We start from the raw sequence: 24,747 nt of genomic DNA on the forward strand, positions 1-24,747 counted from the left end.
TTTAAAGGCATAGATGAACATTGAAAAGGGAAAATCTTTATAGAAATTGCAAAAGTTCAGAATTCTTCAGAAATTATGTTTCTGAGCATAATCGGTACAGAAATAGTTGGCTTCAACTTATGCCTACATATTTGCCCATACAGTTCCTAGGATAGATTGGTAGGATATTTGGACAAAATAAATTAAGTATGTTGGTAATAATTGTTTCTTATTTTGTTAATCTACTTCTAATAATTTTTACTTGAAACAGGATTTATAAAGAAAGATTCCTACATCTTTTACTCTGCAAGGATTCAAACAATACTTAAGTGGGACTAAATGAGTGTTTCATCAAAATATATGGAGAGGGTTTTTTTAAGTGGGGTTTATGCAAATATAAAAATTGCACTTATAATTTTACACTTTTATAAAGCGCTTCAGGTTCATTATAAAAGAGTAATGTATAGAATAATTTCTTAGCATACTACAGATGACTTGTTTTTGAAATTATTAAAATTTTCACAAGCCACTCAAAATTCAAAGATTACGATATAAAAGGAGGACTCTGCATAAGTGCAGATGTGTTCATGGCTGTTTTTATTTTCTTTAGGGAAAATAGGTTGTAAGAAGGTGATGTGCTTTGGCCATTCACTTGCCATTACAGAACTTCTTTTTTATTTTTATTCATAAGATATTGGGAGATTCTTCCCACAATCCATGAACTTTCACATATTATAAATCATTTGAAATTGAAATCATACATCTATGAAAGCTGAAATGCTAGATTTTCTAATAATTAAGTAGTTCCTTCTTGAATCAGTTCAGTCAAAAAAAAAAAAACCTAGGTGAATTCCAAAATTTTATTCTAAAATGCAAATCCTAAAAAATTATGTTCTGAGTTAAAGCAGTGGACATTCTAGAAGTCAAAGAGCAGCACTGCTGTGTGCAAGAACTGGAAGGTCATCTGGAAAAGAGGCCATAGAAGGGGCAGTGCAGGAGTCCCTTGGCGTGATGGGTGCCCACACTGTAAGGAGGTCCTTGCACCCCCCACCCTGGGATGCTCATCTGAGGATTCACCAAATGGTGCAAGTTTTTCTGAGTTGGTGGGAAAAATGCACTTTACATTGCAGAAACATAATTTTTTCCTCTTCAGGAAATGCTTGACATCATGAAAGCAATATACGACATGATGGGGAAATGCACCTATCCTGTTCTCAAAGAAGATGCACCCAGACAACATGTGGAAACATTTTTCCAGGTAGGTCACATAACACAGAAGCTGAAAAGACTGCTCAGTGAGCAGATAAAGATTTTCATTGTTATAACATATCCTTCCAATTCTGTAATCCTTTCTATTCTCTGTGGCTCCATTCCAAGTTTCCCAGACCTACTCATCACACCCTGTTTTTTCAACAAAAGCTCTTTAAGCATAGTCCACTTACCATGACTTTTGGACTGGTTGTTCCTAGGCTGTCATATAATTGAAATGAAAAATGAAAACAACTTGTTTCACACAGGAATTCAGGAGGAGAAACATACTGCTGAGGGTTGACCCTGTCTGGATGCCAGGCACCCACCAAAGCCTCTCTCTCACTCCCTGCCTCAAATGAACAGGGAGAGAAAATCTAACAAAGGGCTGAAGAGGTTATCATTCCTCATTGCTCAGCCTTGGCCAGCAGCAGGTCCTGGAGCTGACTGGCTTTGGCTCTGCTGCACATGGGGGAAGTTTCTGGCAGCTTCTCACTTCTGTAGCTCTCCTGCTACCAAAACTTGGCCACACAAACCCAATTCCTGTACTTTTTTTTCTTTTTCTTTTTTTAATACAGAAAATGGACAAGAACAAAGATGGAGTAGTTACCATAGATGAATTCATTGAGAGCTGCCAGAAAGTAAGTATTCAGTGTTAAGTACTGAATGTGTATCTGTTGGCTATTTCTATCACAGCTCTTTACAGATTTCTGGCGTGTCAGTGAGGGTGATCTTTATACCAGAGACAGCATTTTCCCAAGGTAGAGTATCTATGTACACCATTACACAGAAACACTGGACAGTGTAAATAAATTTGTGGCCTGAATCTGCAGAAGAGCTGCTGTACACAAGCTGTCATTGCTTATTAGACAGCTGTGCCAATATCCTTTCTCTCTTTAATAGTGTATTGTTTACACTTGGTGGAAAAAAGCTTCTTTACATTCAGCTAAATATTTATTTCTATCTTCTACTCATGCTGGGGCACACAGTTCTGTCACAACTGGCATAAAATCATGGCAATAATAATATTGCCTGAAAATTTATCCTCCATGGCTAAGTTTCTCAGTGAGTTATGATGTGCTTATAAGTAGTAAAGCCTTATAAAAAGAGAGTGCAAGGGGCTTGCAAAGTGTTGGATGGCAAGAGTTAACACCAGACAAGTTTTCTCAAGGCAAGGGTGTAAACTGATTGTGATTATCAGCCACAAGTCTTTATGCTACCCAAGTGGCTGTCAATTTCTTGACAGTGAGAAAAAAATTCTTCCAGCAGCTCCTGACCCCTAGAGCCAGGATGGAGAACTTCTGAAGCAGGAGTTACAGACTGTTTTCACTCCTCTGCTCTTCAGAAACCAGCTTGTTCTCTGACCAGTAGATGATATGAAGAAAGATAAGTTGCATTTTCATAAATTTAAGGAAATCCTGTTAATTTTTCAGTTTAAAATTGCAAGAAAAAGAAACATGATAGAGTATAAGATAAGAATGACTAGCTTTTGGCAAGATAAGAGGTTCATAGAATTATAGAATATGCTCAGTTGGAAGGCACCCACCAGGACAATCGAGTCCAATAGATGAAATTCCTGGCTCTACACAGGACACCCCAAGATCAAGGTTGTTGTTTATAGTAAAGCATCACATTAGGCAGAGTGAATATGATAGGCCTGATTACATTATGTAAATTCATGTGGTCAATAAGCCTGATACTGTTTGTTACAGTGACAAATTTAAGAAGTCATAGTAATGGTCTACTGATACCTTGCCCAGCAGACTGATTAATACAAAGCTGACAGAGACCAGCAATATAACCCCTGCTTATTGATTCTTGTCTCTTATATCAAGAACAGAGTAATAAAGAGACAGGTAATAACAAGACTATCAAGATAAATGCATTTAATGCATTTTTTCGGTTTTTAACTATTTGGAATAGGGAACTCTCTAGATGCTCAAAGATGCTCTAGAAGCAGTCTATTTTTATATGCATCTGTAGCTATTCATTGGAGTTGCTTTTTCGAGTGCAGCTACCTAGTAAGTGATACTTTGTTTGATTTTAATCCACTGATTTTGGGGAATAAAAGACAGCCAAGAGCTCTGCTAACTATGGCTGTTCTGTGTATCCTTAGCAACAGGCACTGGGCAGTGTCTCATCTGTCAGCAGTGCTCTGTTGCACTGACCGTGGTGGTTCCAGCTTGTCAGTCTTGTTCAATACCAACAAAAGTCATTTCCTCTGCTAACCCTGTGTGATCATCAGAAACTGAGATGAGATTCATTTCCCAGCTGAGGTCTGTAGCATTCTGGAAGTTAAATGACACATTAATCTGCATATGACAGCAATCATGGTGATGGGCTGAATGATTCATTTACAAAGAAAATTAATACCTTTAGTAAGGAATTGCCTGCTCTCCTTATCCAGTGCAATTCAGTCTCTCAAGTGCGTTAGAAGATTTATTTACCTGTTCTAACTATTCAGAATACACGTGAGAGAGGTGCTCTCTAAACTGGGACATGATGGAGGCGCAACGAATGCTACAGAATGCTGCAATTGTCATCATGCTACTTATCTCACCTTCCCTTGCTTTCAACTTCAATGATGGCTATGGTTTTTTTTGACACAAAAAGTATCTTGCTACCTAAATTTTTGTCTCTCTGCCACTTAAGGCTGTTCTTCTTTTAAGACTTCTGTGCTTCAAAATGTGTAATTCATGTTTATATCAAGATTTGGTTTTAGAAATGAGGTTTGGGGTTGGGATTCATAGAATCATAGAGCATACTGAATTGGAAGAGACCCATCAGAATAAAGTCCAATTCCTGGCCCTGTGTAGGATGTCCCAAGAATCACACCATGTGCCTGAGAGCAGTGTCCAAATGCTTCTTGAACTCTGTCAGGCTTGGTGCTGTGACCACTGCCCTGGGGAGCCTGTGCCAGTGCCCAACCACCCTCTGGGTGAAGAACCTTTTCCTAATATCCAACCTAAACTTCCCTGATACGACTTCAGGGGTTCCCTCAGGTGCCATCAGTGGCCACCACAGAGCAGAGATCAATGTCTGCTGCTCCTCTTCCCCTCACGCGGAAGTTGTAACTGCAATGAGGACTCTCCTCAGTCTCCTCTTCTCCAGGCTGAACAGACCGAGTGACCTCAGCTGCTCCTCACAGGTCTTCTCCTCCAGAGCCTTCACCGTCCTCATGGGCTCCTTTGGATGTTAATAGCTTTATGTCTTTCTTATATCGGGGTACCCAAAACTGCAATTTTCAAGGCGAGGCTGCCCCAGCTCAGAGCAGAGCAGGACAATCCCCTCCCTTGCCCAGCTGGCCGTGCTGTGCCTGATACCCCCAGGACAGGGCTGGCCCTCCTGGCTGCCAGGGCACTGCTGACTCATGTTCAACTTTCCATTGAGCAGGATGCCCAGGTCCCTTTCCACAGTGCAGATCTCCAGCTTCATGTTCCCCGTTCTATACACACAAGCAGGATTGCTCCATCCCAAGTGCAGATTCCAGGACTGGTCCTTGTTAAACTTCATATGGTTGGTGATTATGTTACCTTTTGCCCAACCTGGAAATGAAATTCAAGATAATTTTAGTAAGGAGGTGATATAAAAGGGGATCTTTATTTTAAGGCCTTCAGGACCAGTTATGGAAAGATGTCCACAAGCCCAGTTCCCCCCCAGGGGTGAGTAAGTTTTTATAGGTTTTAGGAAATTGGCATAATTGGTAAAAAGTCACCAATTAGGAGGACATGCAATTCCCCCCCAGGTCAAGCCCATTCTCTGGAGCCCCCCTTCAGCACTGGCTATACTTTGTCCATGAGAATGGAACCTGCAGAGTTGTTCTCAGTCTTGGCTCTCGAGGAGAACCAAGATAGGATAGGGGCCTTTTACTTCCTGGGGCTTGGAGCTCTGGAATTTGTTTTGTCTTTCTGCTTTAGGGAAAGGCCATGGAAAAGAACTGGGAAAATGAGTCACTAATACAAAGGCTACAGAACTACAAAATATATGTGTGAAGAATACAGAGAACATAGAAAAAAGGCAAAACCTAAACGGTGTCATTCACCATCTCTGTTTGGTCCAGGTCTCTCTGCAGGGCCTCCCTGACCTTGAGTGAATTGAGAGTTCTTCCTACTTTAGTGATGTCCATACATTTACTTAGTATTCCTTTGAGTCCTTCATCTAGGTCATTAATGAAGAGAATTGGTTGAGGATAAGCCCTGCAGAACCCCACTAGTGACTGGTTTCAATCAAAGTCCTTCAAGAAACTCAGTTCAGGAGTTCATGTGGCTTCACTCTTTTCAGGATTACATATTTTACAAAGGAACATGACTGCTGCTTTTAAAACAGACCTGCAGGAAAACCTTTTGTTAACATTCTGATAGGTATGAGATCTAAAAAGGTAATGTCTGAATCTTTAAATAGACCTGAAGTGTGTTCTGCCAGGGAAAGGCTGCAGGAGCCTCTTCTTTGAAGGTTATCTCAGTCAAGATTTGCCAGTCTCTGAAAACTGGCGTTCCTCTACTTTGAGTTAGAAGCCAACTTAGTGAGTTGCAGAAGTATAGCCCTTTTATTCCTGTTTTGCAATAACTAAAGGAAATGTAGCATGCTTACTTTACAAGCAAGAAGAAACACAGCAAAACATCTTTGAACAGAGGTTCTACTTCAGGTTCCTGGGCTATGTTCCTGAGATTTTTTTTGTACTATCAAGAGACTCTAGTGTGTTCTTAAACACTAATTTTGCATATATGTGCCTTTCTTAAAATTTGTGCTGCTGTGCTGAGCACTTGTTTGGCACAACTATCAGTGCAGTGGCACTGTACAGCCTGAGGCACACAGGAGGTTCAAGGCTCTTAATTCACAGTCCCATTGCAAAGAATGGCCAGTCCATTCAAAAAGTGTTGAAACAGTTATGTAGGGAATTATAAAGCATTCAGGCTTTGAGTGCTGTCTTCTCTGGATACTGGGAGAAGGATTTGAGTAGAATGGTGCTTCCCCTCATCCTCCCTCCATCTTAGACAGGGAATGTGTATGACCTCATTTCCCTGCCCTCCCTACCCCAAACATGCATTTGAATGTCAGTCCGCCATCCAGACTCCAGCAGCTTCTCTGCTCCCACAGGAGAAATGGACTATGCTGCCCTAGATATGCCAGACTGAGTCCCAGAAAGTGGTGGCTGTTTGTCTGGCTTCATATAAATTACCAAAGAGCAAATCTAGGTCTTGAGAAACAGGAGTGGGGGTACCTCAAGAACTAGGCACTTCTCAGTTCCTTACCTGTCTCCTTTCACTGGTTGGTGCTGGTGGGAAATGGTCTGACTTGGGCATTGCGGCGTATCCACAGCAGTACCACAAAGAACAGTCAAGGGACTAAGGCATGCACAGTGCATGGGTGACTGTCAGGGCCAGTGACATAGGTCCTTCTGATAACGACAAAAAGGCTTCAGGCACAGGTGTTTTCTGCAGGAGTAACCCTTTCCATACATAGTGTTGATGGTTTGGGCTATCCTGAAAACAGCAAAGAAACTATTTCAAACCTATGAAAAACTGGTATAAAGGTAGGTCAGATCGGCCAAAGTTCATTCATCCAGGTTTGTGCTTCATATGGACAATGCTTCATATGCATTAACACCTCACTTTGTCTTGAATTAGGAACTGTTTAACAAGTCTAATATGAAAATTTGTGTAGAAAATGTACTGAAAAAAGAGGCAAATGAAAAAGATACACTTGCCAAAGAGTTCCAATGCAAGCATCTGGGGGTTTTCTGTTTTTTCGGTATTTTTTTAAAGATGGCAAAAAAAGCTACTAAAACTTATCATGTTCTAAATATTATGACAAGCCTGTATTTTCTTGTAAAGACTCTTCTAATTTGACTGACTAAGGGAGTGGCATTGGAAGACTTCTGTAAACAAACAGCCAGACTCCAAAATATGGAGTTGATTTTAGAAAACTACCAGTTTCATTCATGATAATACATATGTAGTAAAATTGGTAGAAGTGTCAAAACAATTTGCAGATTCAGAGCATGTTTGCTTGCACATTTACTGAGCTTAGTTGCTAATGTATATACAAAACATTTGTACTAATTCTATGACAAGTGACTTAAGTTAAACTGTTAACCTTACATCAGTGACATTCACTAGTTTATTGATGTTTCAAAGCAATGCAGTGAGGAAAAGAATCATTTATTTTAACTTTCAGTAATTTAATATAGTAGCTTTGCTATACAAAATTTTCAAGCATTAGCCTATATGGTGTATTTTTGAAATGACATATCATTGCTTCTGTAAGTTATTTTACAAAATAGCACACAGATCATTCCTTACAGCAGCACCACTTCAGATGACATACAGAATCAAAGATTAAAAACCCCACTGTGCATGTTTTATAACATAAATTAAGCTAATTATTCAGATTTGTCATTTTCTACAAAGCAAATCACCCACTAGACTGAACAGTGACTAATTTAAGTGGGAATTGATACTGAACACGTCTTACTGGAAAATTAATGTACAGAAATCTCACATACTTATCAGTAGTGGAGAATACTATTGAGATAACCTTTCTAAGAAGTGGGGTTTTGATGCACATTTTTCATGAAACATCCAAAAATAATCTATAATTCAGTCTTTTTATTCCTTAAAATTAAATATGGCTATATCATCTCTGAAGAAATTACTAAAGAGAGGGATCATTACAGTGAGACCAGAAAATGCTAAATGAGCATGTAATAAACTCTTATATTGTGTGTATATATATTGTTTTGTGCTAGCAAGTGTTGATCCAGAAATGCCACCAAATATGGGCAACTGCAAGTAACTCTTTCATCTATACACTGAAAGGTAAAGCTTACAAAGGAAAATATTTTTTGCTAATTGCTGTGCTGAAAGTTACCTACTGATAAAATCTGGAGCAGAGAGTGATGCATTGGTATGATATAGAACTGGAAAGATTAATATTTTGTTTAAAAATTGCCTCATGCAAAACAATCAGAAAGCAGGAATAGCATTTAGAAGCAGTCACCATCTTTCAGTGTGAACACACAAAAAATCTGAATTGGGGAGCTGAAGAGTGCTGTGGTGATACTTGTCAAACTGACTGATTTTGGCTCAGCAGTGGTGCACACTTTAGTCTGTTTTTCTTAGTCATCTCTAACTATGAAGCAGAAGCCTTAGGATTACAAGAAGGATCCTGTGTACTTTGCACAGGACTAACAATTACATGTACAGATTCAAACTTGATACAACTATTCCATCAGTATTTATTGTCTAGGTGTATTCTGTTATCCTGGATATAAACGGATAACCTCAGAAATGTTACAGATCTAATTTTCTTAATATGCTATTGTATTCTTGACAGAGTAGTTTTGGTTTTATTAATACACAGAAAAATTTATTTAAGCATGGACCCATTAACAGCCTTTTTCTGCTAACCATTTCTCCAAACAAGCTGAGAAGAATGTTGTAATTAACTAAAATGTTCTACTACATTTCAGTATAGATATCCACCTACTACATTTGTGATGGTGTGTGATTTTTGGTTATGTGTTGTCTTTTTTTACAGGATGAGAATATAATGCGATCCATGCAGCTCTTTGAAAATGTGATTTAATGAAGACATTAGGTCTACCACTAATGGACAAATATGAACTATTCTGCAACATTATCTAAAAAAATGGATTTCCCACTTTATCATAAATAAAGTTACTCAGCTTTACACTGAGAAATGTATTATGCAAGTAAATTTTTTATCATAAACCCTTCCCAACAAAAAACCCTTTCTAAATTATACAATCTAGCACTTCCACAGTGGCTATTTAGTTAATAGGACTCTATTGAAAAATCAGGTTCTTACTACAAAATCAAACAAATTACAACTCACATTATGCACCTTTATTATCATTCCAACCCCTAGATAAAATAGATACAACCACACAGAGATTAGTTCTGCTAGTTTTGCTACTCATTTGTCCTGGACTAAGCTCCAGGTGTTAAAATGCACTTCTTAAATCTCTAGCTTCTAATTTATACAGAGGCATTACAATTTATTTTCTTCTCATATTTCTATAGTGTAGTCCTTATTTTTGAATAATATTTTGAGTTAAAATGCTATAATAAATGTGCAATGCACACCTTGCTATAATTGCCTCCCAACTTTGACTTTTCAGAAAAAAAACCCCAAAACCCAAACATAACTAAACAGGTGACTTGAGAGCAAGAACTGTTATAAAACAAAACAAACAAACAAACAAACAAACAAACAAGTTGCTTATGGGTATTCTTATTCCCTAAAAGCTATGAATAAGCTTCTCTCAGTCTCACCTAATAAGTCTGCACTTAATTTTTCATGACATGAGTATCAGAAATCCTACATACTGTATTTTTAATTCTTCTTGGATGTGTATGAGAAGTTCTTTGCTTAAAATTAAGGATCTTCTGACTTCCAATTTTTCATGAAGAAACCTTAACTGGATCCTAACACTGCTCTCCTAAGTATGTGTCTTTCTGCCTTTAACGAAGAAAAAGGCATGAAATTTTGAAAACTGCCATCCCACTTTAGTGCTGAGAATGAACATCACTACATAGTAACCTCCACTAATAATGACTGCTAGAGGCTAACATCTATTTCATCTTTTTGTAATACCTTTAACTATGAGACAGAACCAGGAAAACAATTAAAACTTCAGCTATATATCATCTATATGTGATAAACGCTTTACATTTTTTAAGATCATTTCTTCATTAAGATTGGAGCTACCTAATTCTGAACCTAGAAAGATTCTTCTAAGAAAGTATGCATATAAAATATAACATTTCCCCTCCATCCATGTAATTTTTAAAATATATTGTCCACAGAGTCTTCGCCAATACTTCAAAATAGGTGAAATGCTATCAGAGATAGGCCAACCTTCATTGTGACATTGCTGCAGAAAGTCTGAAAGGGGATTAATGAAGTAGAAAGAAAGTTACAAGAATTATTTTGTAAAAATAAATCAGGTATCTATTCTGGTGTAGAGATGGGATGTTAGAGGCATGTTGAAGGCTGCTCTGCTATCACCAGTGTAGGATAAGAGTAGTACAATACATGTACACCTGAAATCTGCTGTAGCGTGTTTGTGTAAACTAAATGTGCACATTTTGTAAAAAAAATTAAAAAATAAAGTAAACATTAAGAAAAAAAGGACCATGATCAATTTTTTGAGTTGTTAAATACCTGCTGGCAAAAATGCTTATTGAAGAAATACTTTTCTTTTTTAAAACATAAATACATTTATCTTGACTTAGCACAATTCTGATCTTGGCAGAGATCGGTCCTGAAGTGAATTTTAGTCAGGTTGTGGTAATTTTAAAAAACCTCTGAAATGCTTTCACATGACAGACTTTTATTAATACTCTATGCATCAGCATCTTCTTACGAAAAAAACATCCTTTCCAACAACTTTAAATGTCAGAATTGAATATTCCTCAGGGGAAAACCTTCGATCAAATTTTGTTACTTTTGTTAACTCTCCCTGACATTGTACACAAATACAACATGTCCCTGAACAGCATTTATTACAAGAACCAATTAGGAATTATTTTGCATTCAAATTCAAATACATTAATGGACAAATGCTGTACCCTCCAAAGCTTGACAGCCAGGTAAGCTGGCTTGTACAATCTTCTTTTTGTCTTTAACTTACATTTTTCATAGCTTCCATGTTCAGAAGTTTATTAACTTGTCTGGACCTGAATTCACAAGCAAATCCCAAGCATATCTGTAACGTTACTGAGCTCAATATAAAGGGAGCACAGTGTAAGTATTTCAAAGTTGCCTCCTCCACCCAGCTCCCATTCAGTAGGCTCAAAGTTAACAGGAATCAATTAGCTGAGCAAAACCTCAGCTGTGGCTCTGTGGAGCAACCTGATGCCTCTGCACTGTATTCTCCAGAGCCTCTCCAGGCTCTCAAAACAACATGCTGAGAATGCACTGAGCAAGTTCAGCTTGGGACCACATGCTGCCTGTTTACTGGGTTCAGCTTCACATCTTTAAAAGCTGACTCTGAAGAAGTCTGAGAGGGCTCACAGTTCTATGTCTAACCTAGTCCCCATAAACCTAAATGTGTCCATCTGTGCTGTGTCACAAAAGAAGTTATGTATTTCAAAAGAAGCTATACATACGTGATTTAGCACCAAGTTAGATTTTATTTAAGTAATTACAACAAAATTATTTTGCATCACACAAATATACAAAACATATAAAGCACTGCAGATATAATACATAAAATTGTAGTTAAAAACTAAATAAGAATCAATATTTATTCTGCTCTTGAAATAGCACATTAATCAGTGTCATTGTAAGCCAAATGCATATACAAATATACAAAGAAAAGTCTTCCATAATTACATATTCACAAACTGATAAGACTCCTGCTCTCCATCATACTGAGGAATAACTATTATTTTAAGAGAATATATAATACCCCAAATAAGTGTCAGTGATATTTACACACAGTTTCTTTCCAAACTTCACCTTACAGTATAAATCACTACAGTTTCCTTGTTCAAGAGTAGATCGAACAATAGGTTGGAATTTTAGATTTGATGATCGCCACAGTTGCCTGTTGAAGAAAACAAAACAAATTTAAACAAAATAAGGGGCACTAGCACTACATATGACAGTACTCATATAGCCTCTATAAATTGCATAGTTCACAACTTTTACGTAGTTATCTTTGCTATTATCAAAGAGTAGAAAGCTAAAAAGTTAATATTTGCTGAGAAATTTACTGTGAAAAGGGCTGAAAATAATGAACTGAGAAAATGCACCATTGTGATAACTAATGCTGGGGAGTAAACATCCAAAATAAGGGACGTGAAAACTCACACCTAAAAGGGGGCACAAATATATACAAGAAATAATAAGGATTTTTATGTAGAGGAATGATGTTCTGCAGGGGCTTTCCAACAAAAGTAAGAATCATATGCTTTATAACTAATTTAGAAAATAAATTTGATAAATTAATTGCTTGGATTATATAATATTGCTTGTAACCACAACTTAGTAGTTTGTTTCCAGGGTTTTTTGCTTTATCTTATTACAGTCTTTTTAAAAGATATACAGAAAGACCTACTCACTAACAGGTAAGACTACAAGAAATCAGGGGACTGATAGAAGAATTAGAGGTTAATGACTCACTGGATTAATTATATTATCTAGACCTAAATTTTCAGAACATTAAAACGAGCTGTAATTTTCCTTTTCTTGTCTCACTTCATACAAATAAAGAACTCTCATCTTCCTTCATTTTTCATGATGTTTTCCAAGTCTGTAATCCAAACACTGCTACTGCTCTTAAATGAACATGTGCACACACAAAAATGAAGAGGCAACTACTGATTATTTGGGCACCTACTGGCTAAGGCACACAAGCTCAGTACTGCTAGGCCTGACTGTACGGTCCCTGCTCCTCAGGTAATTCCTATTCTTTACGAATAACCATTTAATATAACACATACAACTGTTCATAGGGTCAAGAAAGCAAATATTTTCTCTTCTAGATGAACATCTAAGTCAGTACTCCTCATTTTTTCTCCTTTTCTCCTTTGTGCACAATGTACAGCACAAAATTTGTCAAAAAAATGTTCAACAGAAGAAACCTCTACTGCCATCTATTACTTAAAGCATCTTTTTGATTTATAGCCATTGCAGATCCAAACTCTGGGTTAACCAGGGTGGGCTGGAATGTGAGTGTCACATTCCCTCAGGAAATAGCATAAACAATAAACTATTAGTGGGAACAGGCAGGCATCATCAATAACAGCAAAAAGTAACTTTTTGCAGGAGTAAATCTTGTTGAGAAACATATTTAGTCCCAGAAAATGGAACACCAAGCATGTATCCCAGCCTTACTGAAGCAAGAACATGGCAACAAAACCAGAGATGAAAGCTGTTCTGACAAAATTGTATTAAAAAGTGTAGATTACTAAATAAACATCCAATCAACGCACCTTTCCACCACAGTGCTCCAACTTTTGTAAAGCAGTAGTAACTTCTTCTCTATATTTCTTGTCCATTAATCTCTTTAAAAGCTATTGGAAAAGTAAAACAAAAAGGTTTGTTGCACAATATAGTAAAATGTATGCAAAGAGGCAATAATAACCTATTTTGTTACTTTATTCCATCTTACCTTTGCAAAATTAAAGCCGCAAAGAAACATTATTTTATAACTTGTAACTGATGTCAAAGTATGGAACTCAATAAAAGCAAACGGAATAAAAAAGTTAACTAAAGAGAAACTTAAATTCAAAGAAAACTGATCTGTTAACCCACAAAAATACTTTTTTCTTTTACCAAACAAATTTGAAAGAAATATCCACCTTAAAAAAAAGTCATTCTTAAAGAATTGTCCACATGAAAAGTTAACTTTTATTATCATGTGCATTGAAAGAGATTTCTTGTAGCAGAAATACTTCAAAAAAAACCTGCTGTAATTTCTCTTCTGTAGTGATTGTCAAAAAAAGTCTTTCTATTTTGCTGTAAAAGTGCACTTTGCAAGCAGGTTAAAAGAAACCATGAAAAGGCTGTCTGACAGAAGAAGGATGTCCCCAGAATAAGTTGGTATAAAAATACTTCTCATAATCCCACTCAAAGCTTATTTAATGACAACTTCCTTGTGCAGAATTCCCATCTGAAAGGAATGGGAATATTTGCTTCTGTTAATGTATTAAAACGTTTATGGTTTTGCTAAGATATTCAGACTTAAAATTAAAAACTCATTTTGCAACAAATTTTCCTCTGAAACAAAGCATCTGCATGTTTTCATAAATTGTAGAGAGAAGACTTCCATTATTCTCCAGTTTACATTAACAGGAGTTTTTGGACCTTGCCAGAACTTTGTAAGTCACCACATTCTAAAAGAACAAAGGACTCACACTGGGGACTATATGAAATAATGTTTTTCATGGAACTGCTGAGTCCTCCACTGTATCTGTGCAGATAGTATAGTAACATCTCAAACAAGAATGTCATGAAAATACAAATGATTTTTTTATTACAGCATTAAAAACTTACATTTGTGAGTAGAAGCTTAAGATGATCATTAAGAGATGGGCCAACAACAGCACTCAATTGCACTAAAGCATCCAATCCCCTTCCAAATACTTCATCATCTGCATGCGCCTTCAGAAGGGGAAGAAAGAAAGCAAATCCTGTAAGATTCAGACAAAGTAAGTTTTTCTAAACTGCAATCTCTGCATTATGATTGTATGGAGTAGTTTTAAACACTAAAACTACTGTGCAATTGCTAATTGCTATAATGATACAAGTTTAGAAAGAGAAGTACAATATGACTGAATATTAGTCTCTAGAGGCCAAATTTAAAGGCAAGGCACATTTTTAAAATGGAAAACAAAAGCATCCCTGAAATTTCCACAAAACTCTTGTATTTCTTCTGAGACAAGAAAACTATTGTTGAAATAAAAAATGTGGCATGCAGAAAAACTTGTTACACTGATAATTTCAGTATTCCACAGCACATTAGAAATAACCTGTCAAATGTTGATATGTTGAAATTGAGAGACAACATTTTAGTTAAAAATGTAATGAATTCTGGGTAATTTCTATGTAATTCATAACAATAACTTTCTTTGCTGGAGAAACAGAGGAGCCAATGACTTTCTGCCTCAATTAATTTAGTCCCCTGCCAACTACACCTGCCAGCAGTTATCAGGCTCTTATCTACTTCTACAGTTCTTTGTCATCTTTATTTCTGCCATGGGAAGGTTCTTCTGTACCTGACTTCTCTGGTGGTTTAATTATGCTGCTTTTCCTTTAGCTGAGAAATAGACTCATAACAACTTATTTTGGTTTCATACTAAATTATAAGTTTATTGAAACAACTATTTTTCCTCTCCAGCATCTGGGCCCTGAAAATTTTCTTTTTAACTAGAAATCATGGACTGCTTGTCTAGTAGAAGATTTAACAAGACATAATACCAAAACAGTGCAACAATAAAAATTATCAGAAGAGTAATATTAATTGGAGGAAGAGACAAGATTATTTGTCTAATTTTGCCTTTAAGCTAAACCAAAGATAACACACAGTTCCATATTTCTGTTACATCTCTGATTTGAGATCAAAATTAATTTTCAAACTTCAAGCCATCTCTGTTAAATCAGAACTGAAACACAGCTAGATTAAGGGACAGCCACTTACTGAACCAGAAAAGGGCTCTCAAAGACATGAAAAAGATCCAAAAGAGATAACCTTCAAAGCCAAGATCTCACTTTATTTTCTGATGGTGTAGAAGAGTTAAAAACATTTTTTAAAATTAAGAATATGACCTTGAACACTATAAATGTATTCTTCCTTTTTCCTCATTGACATATTCTGGAGATGGTGCTGTGCAGGGCTGGGAGTTGGATGCAATGATCCTTGTGAGTCTCTTATTTTATGATTCTGTTTTACCTTTGTAGCATGTTTTGAATTGTTACATGTAATAGACGAGCATTTATTCCTGCATATCCATTTTACTGCATGTCATTTTTATTTTTTGCGTGTTATTGCGTGGACATATAAAAATGCCCACAAATATATGTATTTATTTTTGCTTATGTTAAAACCTTTAAGAGAAAAGTTTCATAAAATTTTCCCATAGATACTGTCATATAGTTGTACAAGAAGTTGCCCATCTTAATTTATATTTACAGACATATTTAGCTAATAAACCAAGGCAGGGTTAACAACAGGAAGAGAAATCATTCCTACCCCCAAACCAAAAGCCCAAGTGATAGATTTATTACATTAATATTACTCATGTAGTTCCCACCAGCAGCAGAAAACAAAAAAAACAAACCCATTAAAATCTCTGCATGAAGACTAGGACATACCAATGCAGCCTTTAAGACTGGAACTAGACGAGGCAGCAAGGGAATAACTTTTTCAGCAGCACCTTCAACCAGAAGTAATTGTTTAAAACCCTCCTTGGAAACAAAAGTATAGGGATGTTTTGTCTCTCTTAGTCCCTGTTGCAAATGTAAAACATGGTTTTCTTAATACTGAGCCTTCTTTTAAATAAAAACACATTTTAAAAGTCCCACACAGCAGCAAGACCATGTTTAGATTTTGTCGGATCAGTTCAAAACATAAAGTACACTAACTCCACCATGTGGAGCCACTGGGTACAGCTTTGCTCACAGAATATTCTAATTCATTTTTCTTTTCCAATATTGAATATTAAAACTCACATTACGAATACTGCCAACTCAATCAATATTTGTACCTACCTTTAATCTAAAAACCCAAGGTATTTTTCCAATGAGACCATGAACTAGAACAGTCTATATTTGTATAGGGGTTTTGTACCCTGAAAGGAAAAAAGAACAGAAGGTGAACTATGGAAGGAAAGACACCCCACACCACATACCTCTCTGTTCAACACTAAAAACTTGTAGATAGCACAAAGATGCACATCTAGTGAAGGTCTGACTGGCAAAACTCAAAGATTTAAAGCCATGTGTCTGAAGCTTTTTGTCTTAACATAAAATAACTTTTATGTTATCTTAGGAATTGACAGTTTTGTTTAGTATTTAAAAAAGGAAAAAAAAAAAGAAGAAACAAAGGGAAAGAGAAGCAAAGAAAATAAAAATGAAAAAAACAGGGAAAAAAAGGAAAAAAGAAAAAATAATGTAAGCCACCTCAGTATATTCACTTTATTCTACCTGCAGCATTGGATTCAGCATTTATTTAGACACCTGGAACATATTTGGTGATAAATGTCACAGATGGTTCTGAGAAAACAGAAGCCTCAACATAGTGTATAGTACTTCTCTTCCACTTATTTACAGGATCCTATTTCCACTGTACTAATTCAATCTATTGAGGAGATCATTCTTACTTCATAAGGTAGGCGTTATATACAAAAATAAGCAAAACAATTTAGCTTACAAAAGCATCTGTAAAAACACAAATTTCATTCAACAGTTGGGCATCTGAGATGTGGTCTTGCATTTGATCAGTATCTTGAAGATTAAACAGCTCTACCTAGCTCTCCAAGAAAGCTCTAACTAAAGAACTACAAATAGCAATGATCTTGACCATTTTCATTCATACAATATCCTCACAAGTGGGGTTTTTTTATATTTCTCTAGAAGCTGAGCCTAACTAGCTAACTTAGATTGTTAAAAAATGACATTTGCAAATAGGAAATGGTTGTGTGCTTAATGTTGCAAGAAATTGGGTTTACCTCTGCCAATGTTAAAAGAAGAGGATCAAAGGGAACAGTTTCAGGAGGGCATTCCCACTGCAGTTTGTGCTTTACTGATCCATGCACTAACCTATATAAAGAATAATGTTTTAACAAAATAACATATATTATATATAATTTATTGCTAACACTATTTGCTATAAATGTATCACCAATTAGTTTATTGTATTCCTACATTACATACACAATCTCAATACATAATGCTCTCCTTAGTGAAATTATAGGATCACAGAATCACCTAAGTTGGCAAAGATCTCTGGGATCATGGATTCCAACCTGTGTGTATGTATAATGGTTAACAGTGCAATTATACTAAATTCCCAAAATATGTCAGTTTTCAAAATTCTGCTCCTAATCACATAGAAAGCAGAAAACAGAAGTTATAAAAATTATAAATGTCTCTCATGCCACCACAGAAGATACTCCTTTTCCAAAGTTACTTATTTTGATAAGTATACCAAGAAACATTTTCCTCAAATAGCAATGGGTACGGAAAAGCAGTTGAAATTGAAGGAAAATCATATTGGAATGTACTATTTACTCCTAAGATACAAATAAATGTATTAATACTATGTATTAATTATTATTTTATACAATTATATACATATACATCTTATTAATGATGGCTTATATTTTTGTAAATTCTGCATCCATGTGACAAAACACCAGAATGTTGATTGTCTAGGCAAATATATAACTAAGTAACTTAAAATACCCTAAACTTGCTTGTGAGTAGTTTTGCTCATATTTCATATGCCTAAAAACTACAGAATAGGAAATTCAATAACATGTTGTCGTACCACTAAGGCTGTGCAAGGCCTACTTATTGAAATGGCACTAATTTTATTATCTTTGTTAGTAGGGATAAATAAATTCAATTACCTGAAAATGTAGTTTGTGAAAGACACTTAGGAAACCAAATGTGCACATACTAAACTATTCTTTAAAAATGTGGCTTTGATATTAACACAGCATAAAAAAGAACCAAAAGAAGACAATTTCAAAGGCACGGGAAGTTGCTTTCTGCCCTGAAAAGAGTTAAGTATTGAAAATTTTTCCAGAATTGAATGGAACTAAACAACCTAACTAAAAGATGAAACATGAAGAGGTGTATTTCATAATATATTTAGTAAAAATAAAAAACAAACCCAACATACCTGCAGGGAATACCACCTCTAGCATATGTAGCAGCAAATGCAGATGATGGTTGAGAATAAGCACGAAACTGTAAGGACAGAAAAAAAAGCATTATTTATTTAAAACAGTAATGTTTTATAGCTATTATGAATATGTTAAAACAGAAGTTTACCAAAACATGAACTTAATCATATGATTCCAAAACAAATAAAAAAAAAGAACTGCAGCTATGAAGTGGAAAACATGTAAGTGATACACTCATCTGAAAGCTGCTTCTAAGACTCATCAGTCTGGGGAGCTGTTAAAATGAATAAAGATGTACAATCAGTGGTCTCCTGATGGAAACACTTTATTTTTCTTTTTTTTTTTCTTGCAAATGGTAATATTGAAGTTCTTTCAAGCAGAGCATAATATTACAATGAAGTAATATTACAAGTTCTTTCCTAAGCAGAGCAAGGAGCTCTCACTTCCCTGAAGCTCTTGTTGTTATATTGGTAACATGCAGAAGTCAGTTTTACTGCAATTCCATCTTGATCTGAGTACAGACAAACGTATACAATGGCAAGATGTGGGAGAAACCCCAACTATTGGGTAAGATGGTGGGAGGGCACTGCAAATGCACAGGGAGGTTCATACTGGGTGAGAATCTAGGAAAGACACACTAGAGAAGGAAACTAGGACTTTCAAGCAAGGAAAAGCTGCACAAATTTGGTTTTTATAATATACATGCTTCTTATGCCTATGAACTATTATATTATTTATTAGCATGATCATTTAATTCTGCTTTCCAGATAATACAAAAGATATTATGAAAGCATTCAGAAGGAAATACCATGAAATCTCAATTGTTATCCTCTGAGTGTTTAAACCTACATTAAGATTAGCAGAATTGTGTTCATGGCTTAATCTTGGTCATTGTGCTACTTGCAAAGAGATTTCAAGTAAAAAAGATGCCCAGATTAAAGTATTCAGCCTCTGCTTATCAGTAAAGTACCTCTGCATTTCATTCACTTTCCAAAAAGCCTGTGACAGTACTAATTGCCAAATTATATGGCCCAGTGGTGAACTATAATTCATGCATTCAATGTTAGATCTCCAGACACAGGACTTCCAGGAAATAAACAACTCCTTTCATTACTACTCTCCCAAGAACACAAATTTTTCCTGAAGGATTACATAGTCACAGTAACTGAGTTTCAAATAATGCTCACCAGCAATTAATTTGCCAGATTTTATGAGGCCTTGAATACCTTCAATATGACACCTGATTCTTGGTTTCATTGCATAACGGAAACAAGTTTCTCTAAAGCAACAGGTGCTAAAGCTTAGAAGTAAGAAAAAACCAACCCTTTTTAATGCTTAGCTCTAAATCTTTTTTTAGGGCAATAGTAAATAAAAAATAACAGTTACCATTCAAGCCACAACTGTACCAAAATACATTTTTATAGTAATGTAATAAACAATGTTATACCTTCGGGCATTTGAGCTTAGAAGATAAGGTATCTATGATTAATAACAAAAGTTTAATTTCAGTTTAAAAAATAGGAAGCATGTCCTGCAAGCAATTTCATAAAGTAAGGAGCACTCTTCAAACCACAGATGGATTTTAACCAAACAAAACCACCACCACCTACACATACTGGATCAATAGTTTTAGGATTCAGCTTTGCACTAGGCTTTGGCTGTGATTCTGCAGAACAGGTCTTGCTTTTCTGGGCTGAAGACTTTGTTTTTATTTGGATGCCTGATGACATTCTTAGAACATTTCTTCCTACAAAAAAAAAATTAAAAACATAAAATAATTTTCATTCCTATATGGTGGAATATGAAGGGTTAGAATCCCCAGGCCCAAAGATTGACATGAACAACCAACCAAGTAAATCTGAATAAGTGCACTAGGAAACAGATGTTCATTCCTATATATTGGACACAGTGCATGGGACAATTGCAATAGTCCTGTCACTCCATATTTCAAATGCACACGTTTCCTAACCTGCTCCTCCTTACTTGTGTTCTTTGAGACCTGAAGCAAAAGTGAATTAGATGCAGTCTGCTTTCAGGGTAGCCTACAAAAATTTGAGCAGCAGTACAGGCCTCAGCAGAAGAGCCCAGAGTCAAACAGGGTAGGGTACAGTTACATCAGAAGAAAGCAACAATTTGAGGAAGGTCCAGGATGAAGGAATGAAACAAGTACATTCAGGACACAAAACCCAAACCACAATCAATAAGAGATGAGAACAGAAATGTAAGGCAGCAAAAAAAAAAAAAAAAAAAAAAAAAAAAAAAAAAAACCAAAAAAAAAAACCACCCACAGAAAATGAATTCCAATTCCACTAAGAAGAATGAAAGTACTTTTTTAAAAACACAGCAAAAATAACTTTGACTACATCATTTAATATTAAATACACTTATCTTCTGTAAGTCAATGCACCAGCTACACATCACTACAAATGTATGTAATTGGGTTGAAGCGTCCCTAATAAAAAAATAGTTCTCTACTTATTTAACATACCAAGTCTGATATTATGGTGAATAATATAAATAATTCCTGTGAGATTACAAGATTTCAAATATTAATAAAATTAATAATACTGAAAACCCAGGTTTTAAATAATATAATGTTCAGTAATTTTTGCTGTGGTGTATTCTGCACATTTCCTATTGTGAAAAAGCAATTGCACTATATAGAGATGAAAAAAACAGGAAACAAACATTGCCTCAGGGATGAGCAGTGTGCTTGCTGTCCAGCTATCACCCTTGGTGACACCTATTTTGTTAAAAATATTATCAAGTGCCAAATACTGAGACCAGGATGAATCAGAGACAGAGTTGCCATGCTACTCTCTCACCCTCAGCTCTATCAGCCACCGGCCCTAATCTCTGCCAGATTCTTGCATCTGCACTCCTTGTTTAGCTTGGCTATTCTAATTCTCCCCTCTGAGCAGGATTGCCAGCCAGGTACCTTTGTCATTATCTGCATTATGAAATCTTTAGGATTGCTTCTGTTTCTGGAAAGTGATAAGGTCCCAGCACATCTGTAGATATGCTGTCTTTATAACTTGTGGAAAGAATTCAATGAAGAGCCCAGGTTTTACTGAATGATGTGAAACAACATATTATAATGATTAACAAATCAGCTAAAATACAAGCAAAACTAAAATTGAAAGTTTACATCAATACTTCTTTACTCATGACTTAATCAGAACTAGTGATTCAGTTCACCTACTGTACATTTTGTTTTCTCCTTCCTGTCATTTCCAGAATGTGGCCTGTCTCCACTGAAAGTCTTTTTAAAAGAAATAATACACCACAATTAGTCAATTAAATGTCTTCAGAACTCATAGAAACTTGCATGACACTTTTGGGAACTATTCTGTTTGTAAAATGGAAGTCAAATGGAAAACATTAATATAGAAATAAATCTATTGATTTTCTATGTCTATTTATTATCATGAAATTCTAATCACATTAGTGTAAGAAGACAGATTTTTAACTGTCATAAAATTAAAAATCAAAATCGTTTCATACTATAAAAGCACCAGACAAGTTCTTGACAGTAGCAGCATGTAGCACAAAATAGTGTTATCTGTATCAGACTTTGAAATGTACAAATAATACAGTCAGCTTTCTAATACCTATATAAATATTTTTCTCAGACAAGTATTTAGAAGTCATTGAGATGTTTTTATTTTTTTCTGTTTTCCAAGTAATGAAAATACATGCTAAGGTACATTAGGTAGCACTGACCAGAAAAAGTACTTTTCACAAAGAGGTCTCACTCTTCAGAGATGAAAGCTCTCGTGCAGTGAGGAGCTGCAAGGGTTTTGTAGAGAGATCAGACAGGTGAAGCACAGCCGTGAATCAAACAAGAGAGTTTGGTACAGAAGTGACCCATCTACTGGCAGATGACAGACTTCAGATCAAGGAGAGACACTTTAAATAGAAATGGGAGAAGCACTTTTAAGAGACATCTTTCAAAGGAGGAAAAGCGCAGCCTGGAGTTCGGGATCTAGAAGTCACTTAAGGCAGGCAGGATGGAGGTCAACAGGATCTGAAAGGCGAGGTTGCTCCCTTACCCTGCCGAGTGCCGACTCTCCCGGAGTGCAGAGGCAGAAACACATGAGGGGCTTCGAGCGCCGTCACCGCCGACAGGATCAGGCAGAGAAGCTCCGGCGAGCTCCCACAGAGCCCCCGGCCCGGGCCTCCCCAGCGCCGGGGGACATCCAGGGACCCCGCGGGAGCACGAGGGGCCGCCCCGCTGCGCTGGGCCCCTGGGCCGCCCCGGCTCCCGCTGGCAGGGCACGCCGGGCTCCGGGCACGCCGGGCTCCGGGCACGCCTGGCTCCGGGCACGCCGGGCTCCGGGCACGCCGGGCTCCGGGCACACCAGGCTCCGGGCACGCCTGGCTCGGGGCACACCAGGCTCCGGGCACGCCGGGCTCGGGGCTCCGGCCAGCGCCGTCCCCGCGGGCCCCCGGCGCCGCCGACGCTTCCTGCCGGTTGCCAGGGGAACTACGGGCCGCCGGCAGCACAAACTTCCTCCGTGCTTGCTGCAGACGGAGCGACAAGAAGATTGAAAGATCGATTTTGTTGGGCTTTTTGTTTTGTTTTGTTTTGTTTGTTTTTTTTTCCAGCCTATCTTGTATGCTGCGATTTAAATAAGAACGGTGAATTTTCAGGTGACACCGCCAGTCGTTTTTTTTTCCACTTTTTAAATAGCTGCCCAGGTATATAATCCCCTGACACAATACTGAAAGTTCCACTGGGAATACAGCATCTTTTTGATGTGTGGTAAATGAGCTTTTGGGTAAAGGGCTACTTTTTCACTTGACCACAAGAGTGCTTTCTTTCTTTATTCAAGAAATGTGTATATTCATTAATGCACAGAAAAATAAATCTTCAAGGAAAATGTTTCCTCAGTTCGCTTAAACTGCTTGGGATGGAAGCTTTCCACCTTACATTCTTTCTCACTTCTGTCATTTCTGCTGCAGAACTGAATGTGGATAAGTGAGATTATTCTCATGATTTTCCACAGGAAAAAAAATTGACAGTAATGAAAAGTAGTCATGGAATATTTGAAAAATGCCATCGGCGTTAGATTTTTGGCAATAAAGGTATTCATACTTACTTTTATCCAACATAAATACTTTGTATCTGCCAATAATGGCGAGTCAAAAGTGAGGACATCTGCAGAGTTAAAACAGGACCGCATAACTGACAGCCATTGAAATGCATTAGTGCAAGATACAATATTTGGAAATACAGAAAGAAAATATCCATAAATAATATTGGAGAAGGGAAGACTTTTTGCTAAGTATTTTTGACTAAACTCAAGAGATATTATAGTACTTTAACAGAATTATTTTACTGTTCCACAATACTGAGGTAATAGAAAAATGGATGTCTTTTTATCCAAAAAATTCATGGACTGATGAATGATCTCAGAAAAAAACCCAGTATTGTAAAGCAGACCATGAGAACTTCAAAAATCACACGAAAAAATGCAAACGAGCATGATCATTTACAGGATGAGAAAAAAAATCCGCTTTTTTTCAACATTTATTTTTAGTTCAGTGCTGTAGTACCACTTAATCCATGAATCTGTAAAGGCTGTTTTGTGAGTACAAACCAGACCACAGCTATGGAAGACAGTAGTGGTACAATTCCAAAGTTAGCAGAAGGTATGAACTGCTGTGCACCATGAAGCAAAACCAACTCATCAGCTCTGTGGAGTCAGCACCTGCCTCGACAGCTTTTTCCTTGGAAGCAGCCCTAGGCCAGGGCTGCTTTTCCTGCCTAGGGTTAGGGTCAGGGTGAGGCTTGGAATTACCATCTCGGAAACCACAAAGAGCAGAGCTCCACGCACACTGCAGCGGCAAAAGGCATCCCAAGGGGAGCGCAAAAGTGCCACGACATGGCTGCCTCCAGAGCTTTTTCCTTTGGAATACCCCTAGAACAGGATTGCTTTTCCTGCCAAGGATTAGGGTTCGGGTTAGGGTAGCACCTAGGATTAGCGTCTCCAAAGCCACAAAGCCCCGAGCTCCAGGCACACTGCCGCTGCGAAAGGCACCCCAAGGAGAGCGCAAAAGTTCCACAACACGGCTGCCTCCAGACCTTTCACCTTGGAACCATCCCTAACCCTAGGCTGATTTACCTGCATAC

At 37.0% G+C, this 24,747-nt stretch overlaps 2 protein-coding genes across 8 annotated transcripts in view; one reads left to right on the top strand and one right to left on the bottom strand.

The window, feature by feature from the left end:
• Positions 1–8,929, top strand: part of KCNIP4 (potassium voltage-gated channel interacting protein 4) — a 389,884-nt gene extending 380,955 nt beyond the window's left edge. For all 7 annotated transcript variants that reach the window (XM_036381678.2, XM_036381673.2, XM_036381674.2 and 4 more), the window contains 3 exons: positions 1,133–1,237; positions 1,806–1,868; positions 8,767–8,929. In XM_036381678.2, coding sequence (XP_036237571.1) covers positions 1,133–1,237; positions 1,806–1,868; positions 8,767–8,814 — 216 coding nt within the window. In that variant the 3' untranslated portion in view covers positions 8,815–8,929. The remainder of the gene's footprint in view (positions 1–1,132; positions 1,238–1,805; positions 1,869–8,766) is intronic.
• Positions 8,930–11,367: 2,438 nt separating this feature from the next.
• PACRGL (parkin coregulated like) lies at positions 11,368–24,418 on the bottom strand. The gene is made up of 9 exons (XM_036381989.1): positions 24,326–24,418; positions 22,664–23,135; positions 20,222–20,358; positions 18,608–18,675; positions 17,430–17,520; positions 16,075–16,209; positions 14,257–14,364; positions 13,194–13,274; positions 11,368–11,803 (listed from the first exon to the last, which is right to left on the bottom strand). Exons 1-9 carry the CDS (start codon positions 24,416–24,418, stop codon positions 11,747–11,749), a joined length of 1,242 nt encoding a protein of 413 aa, XP_036237882.1. The 3' UTR covers positions 11,368–11,746.
• Between the last annotated feature and the right edge of the window lie 329 nt (positions 24,419–24,747).

The sequence above is a fragment of the Molothrus ater genome, chromosome 4 (genome assembly GCF_012460135.2).
Source record: "Molothrus ater isolate BHLD 08-10-18 breed brown headed cowbird chromosome 4, BPBGC_Mater_1.1, whole genome shotgun sequence".
NCBI classification, from domain to species: Eukaryota; Metazoa; Chordata; class Aves; order Passeriformes; family Icteridae; genus Molothrus; species Molothrus ater.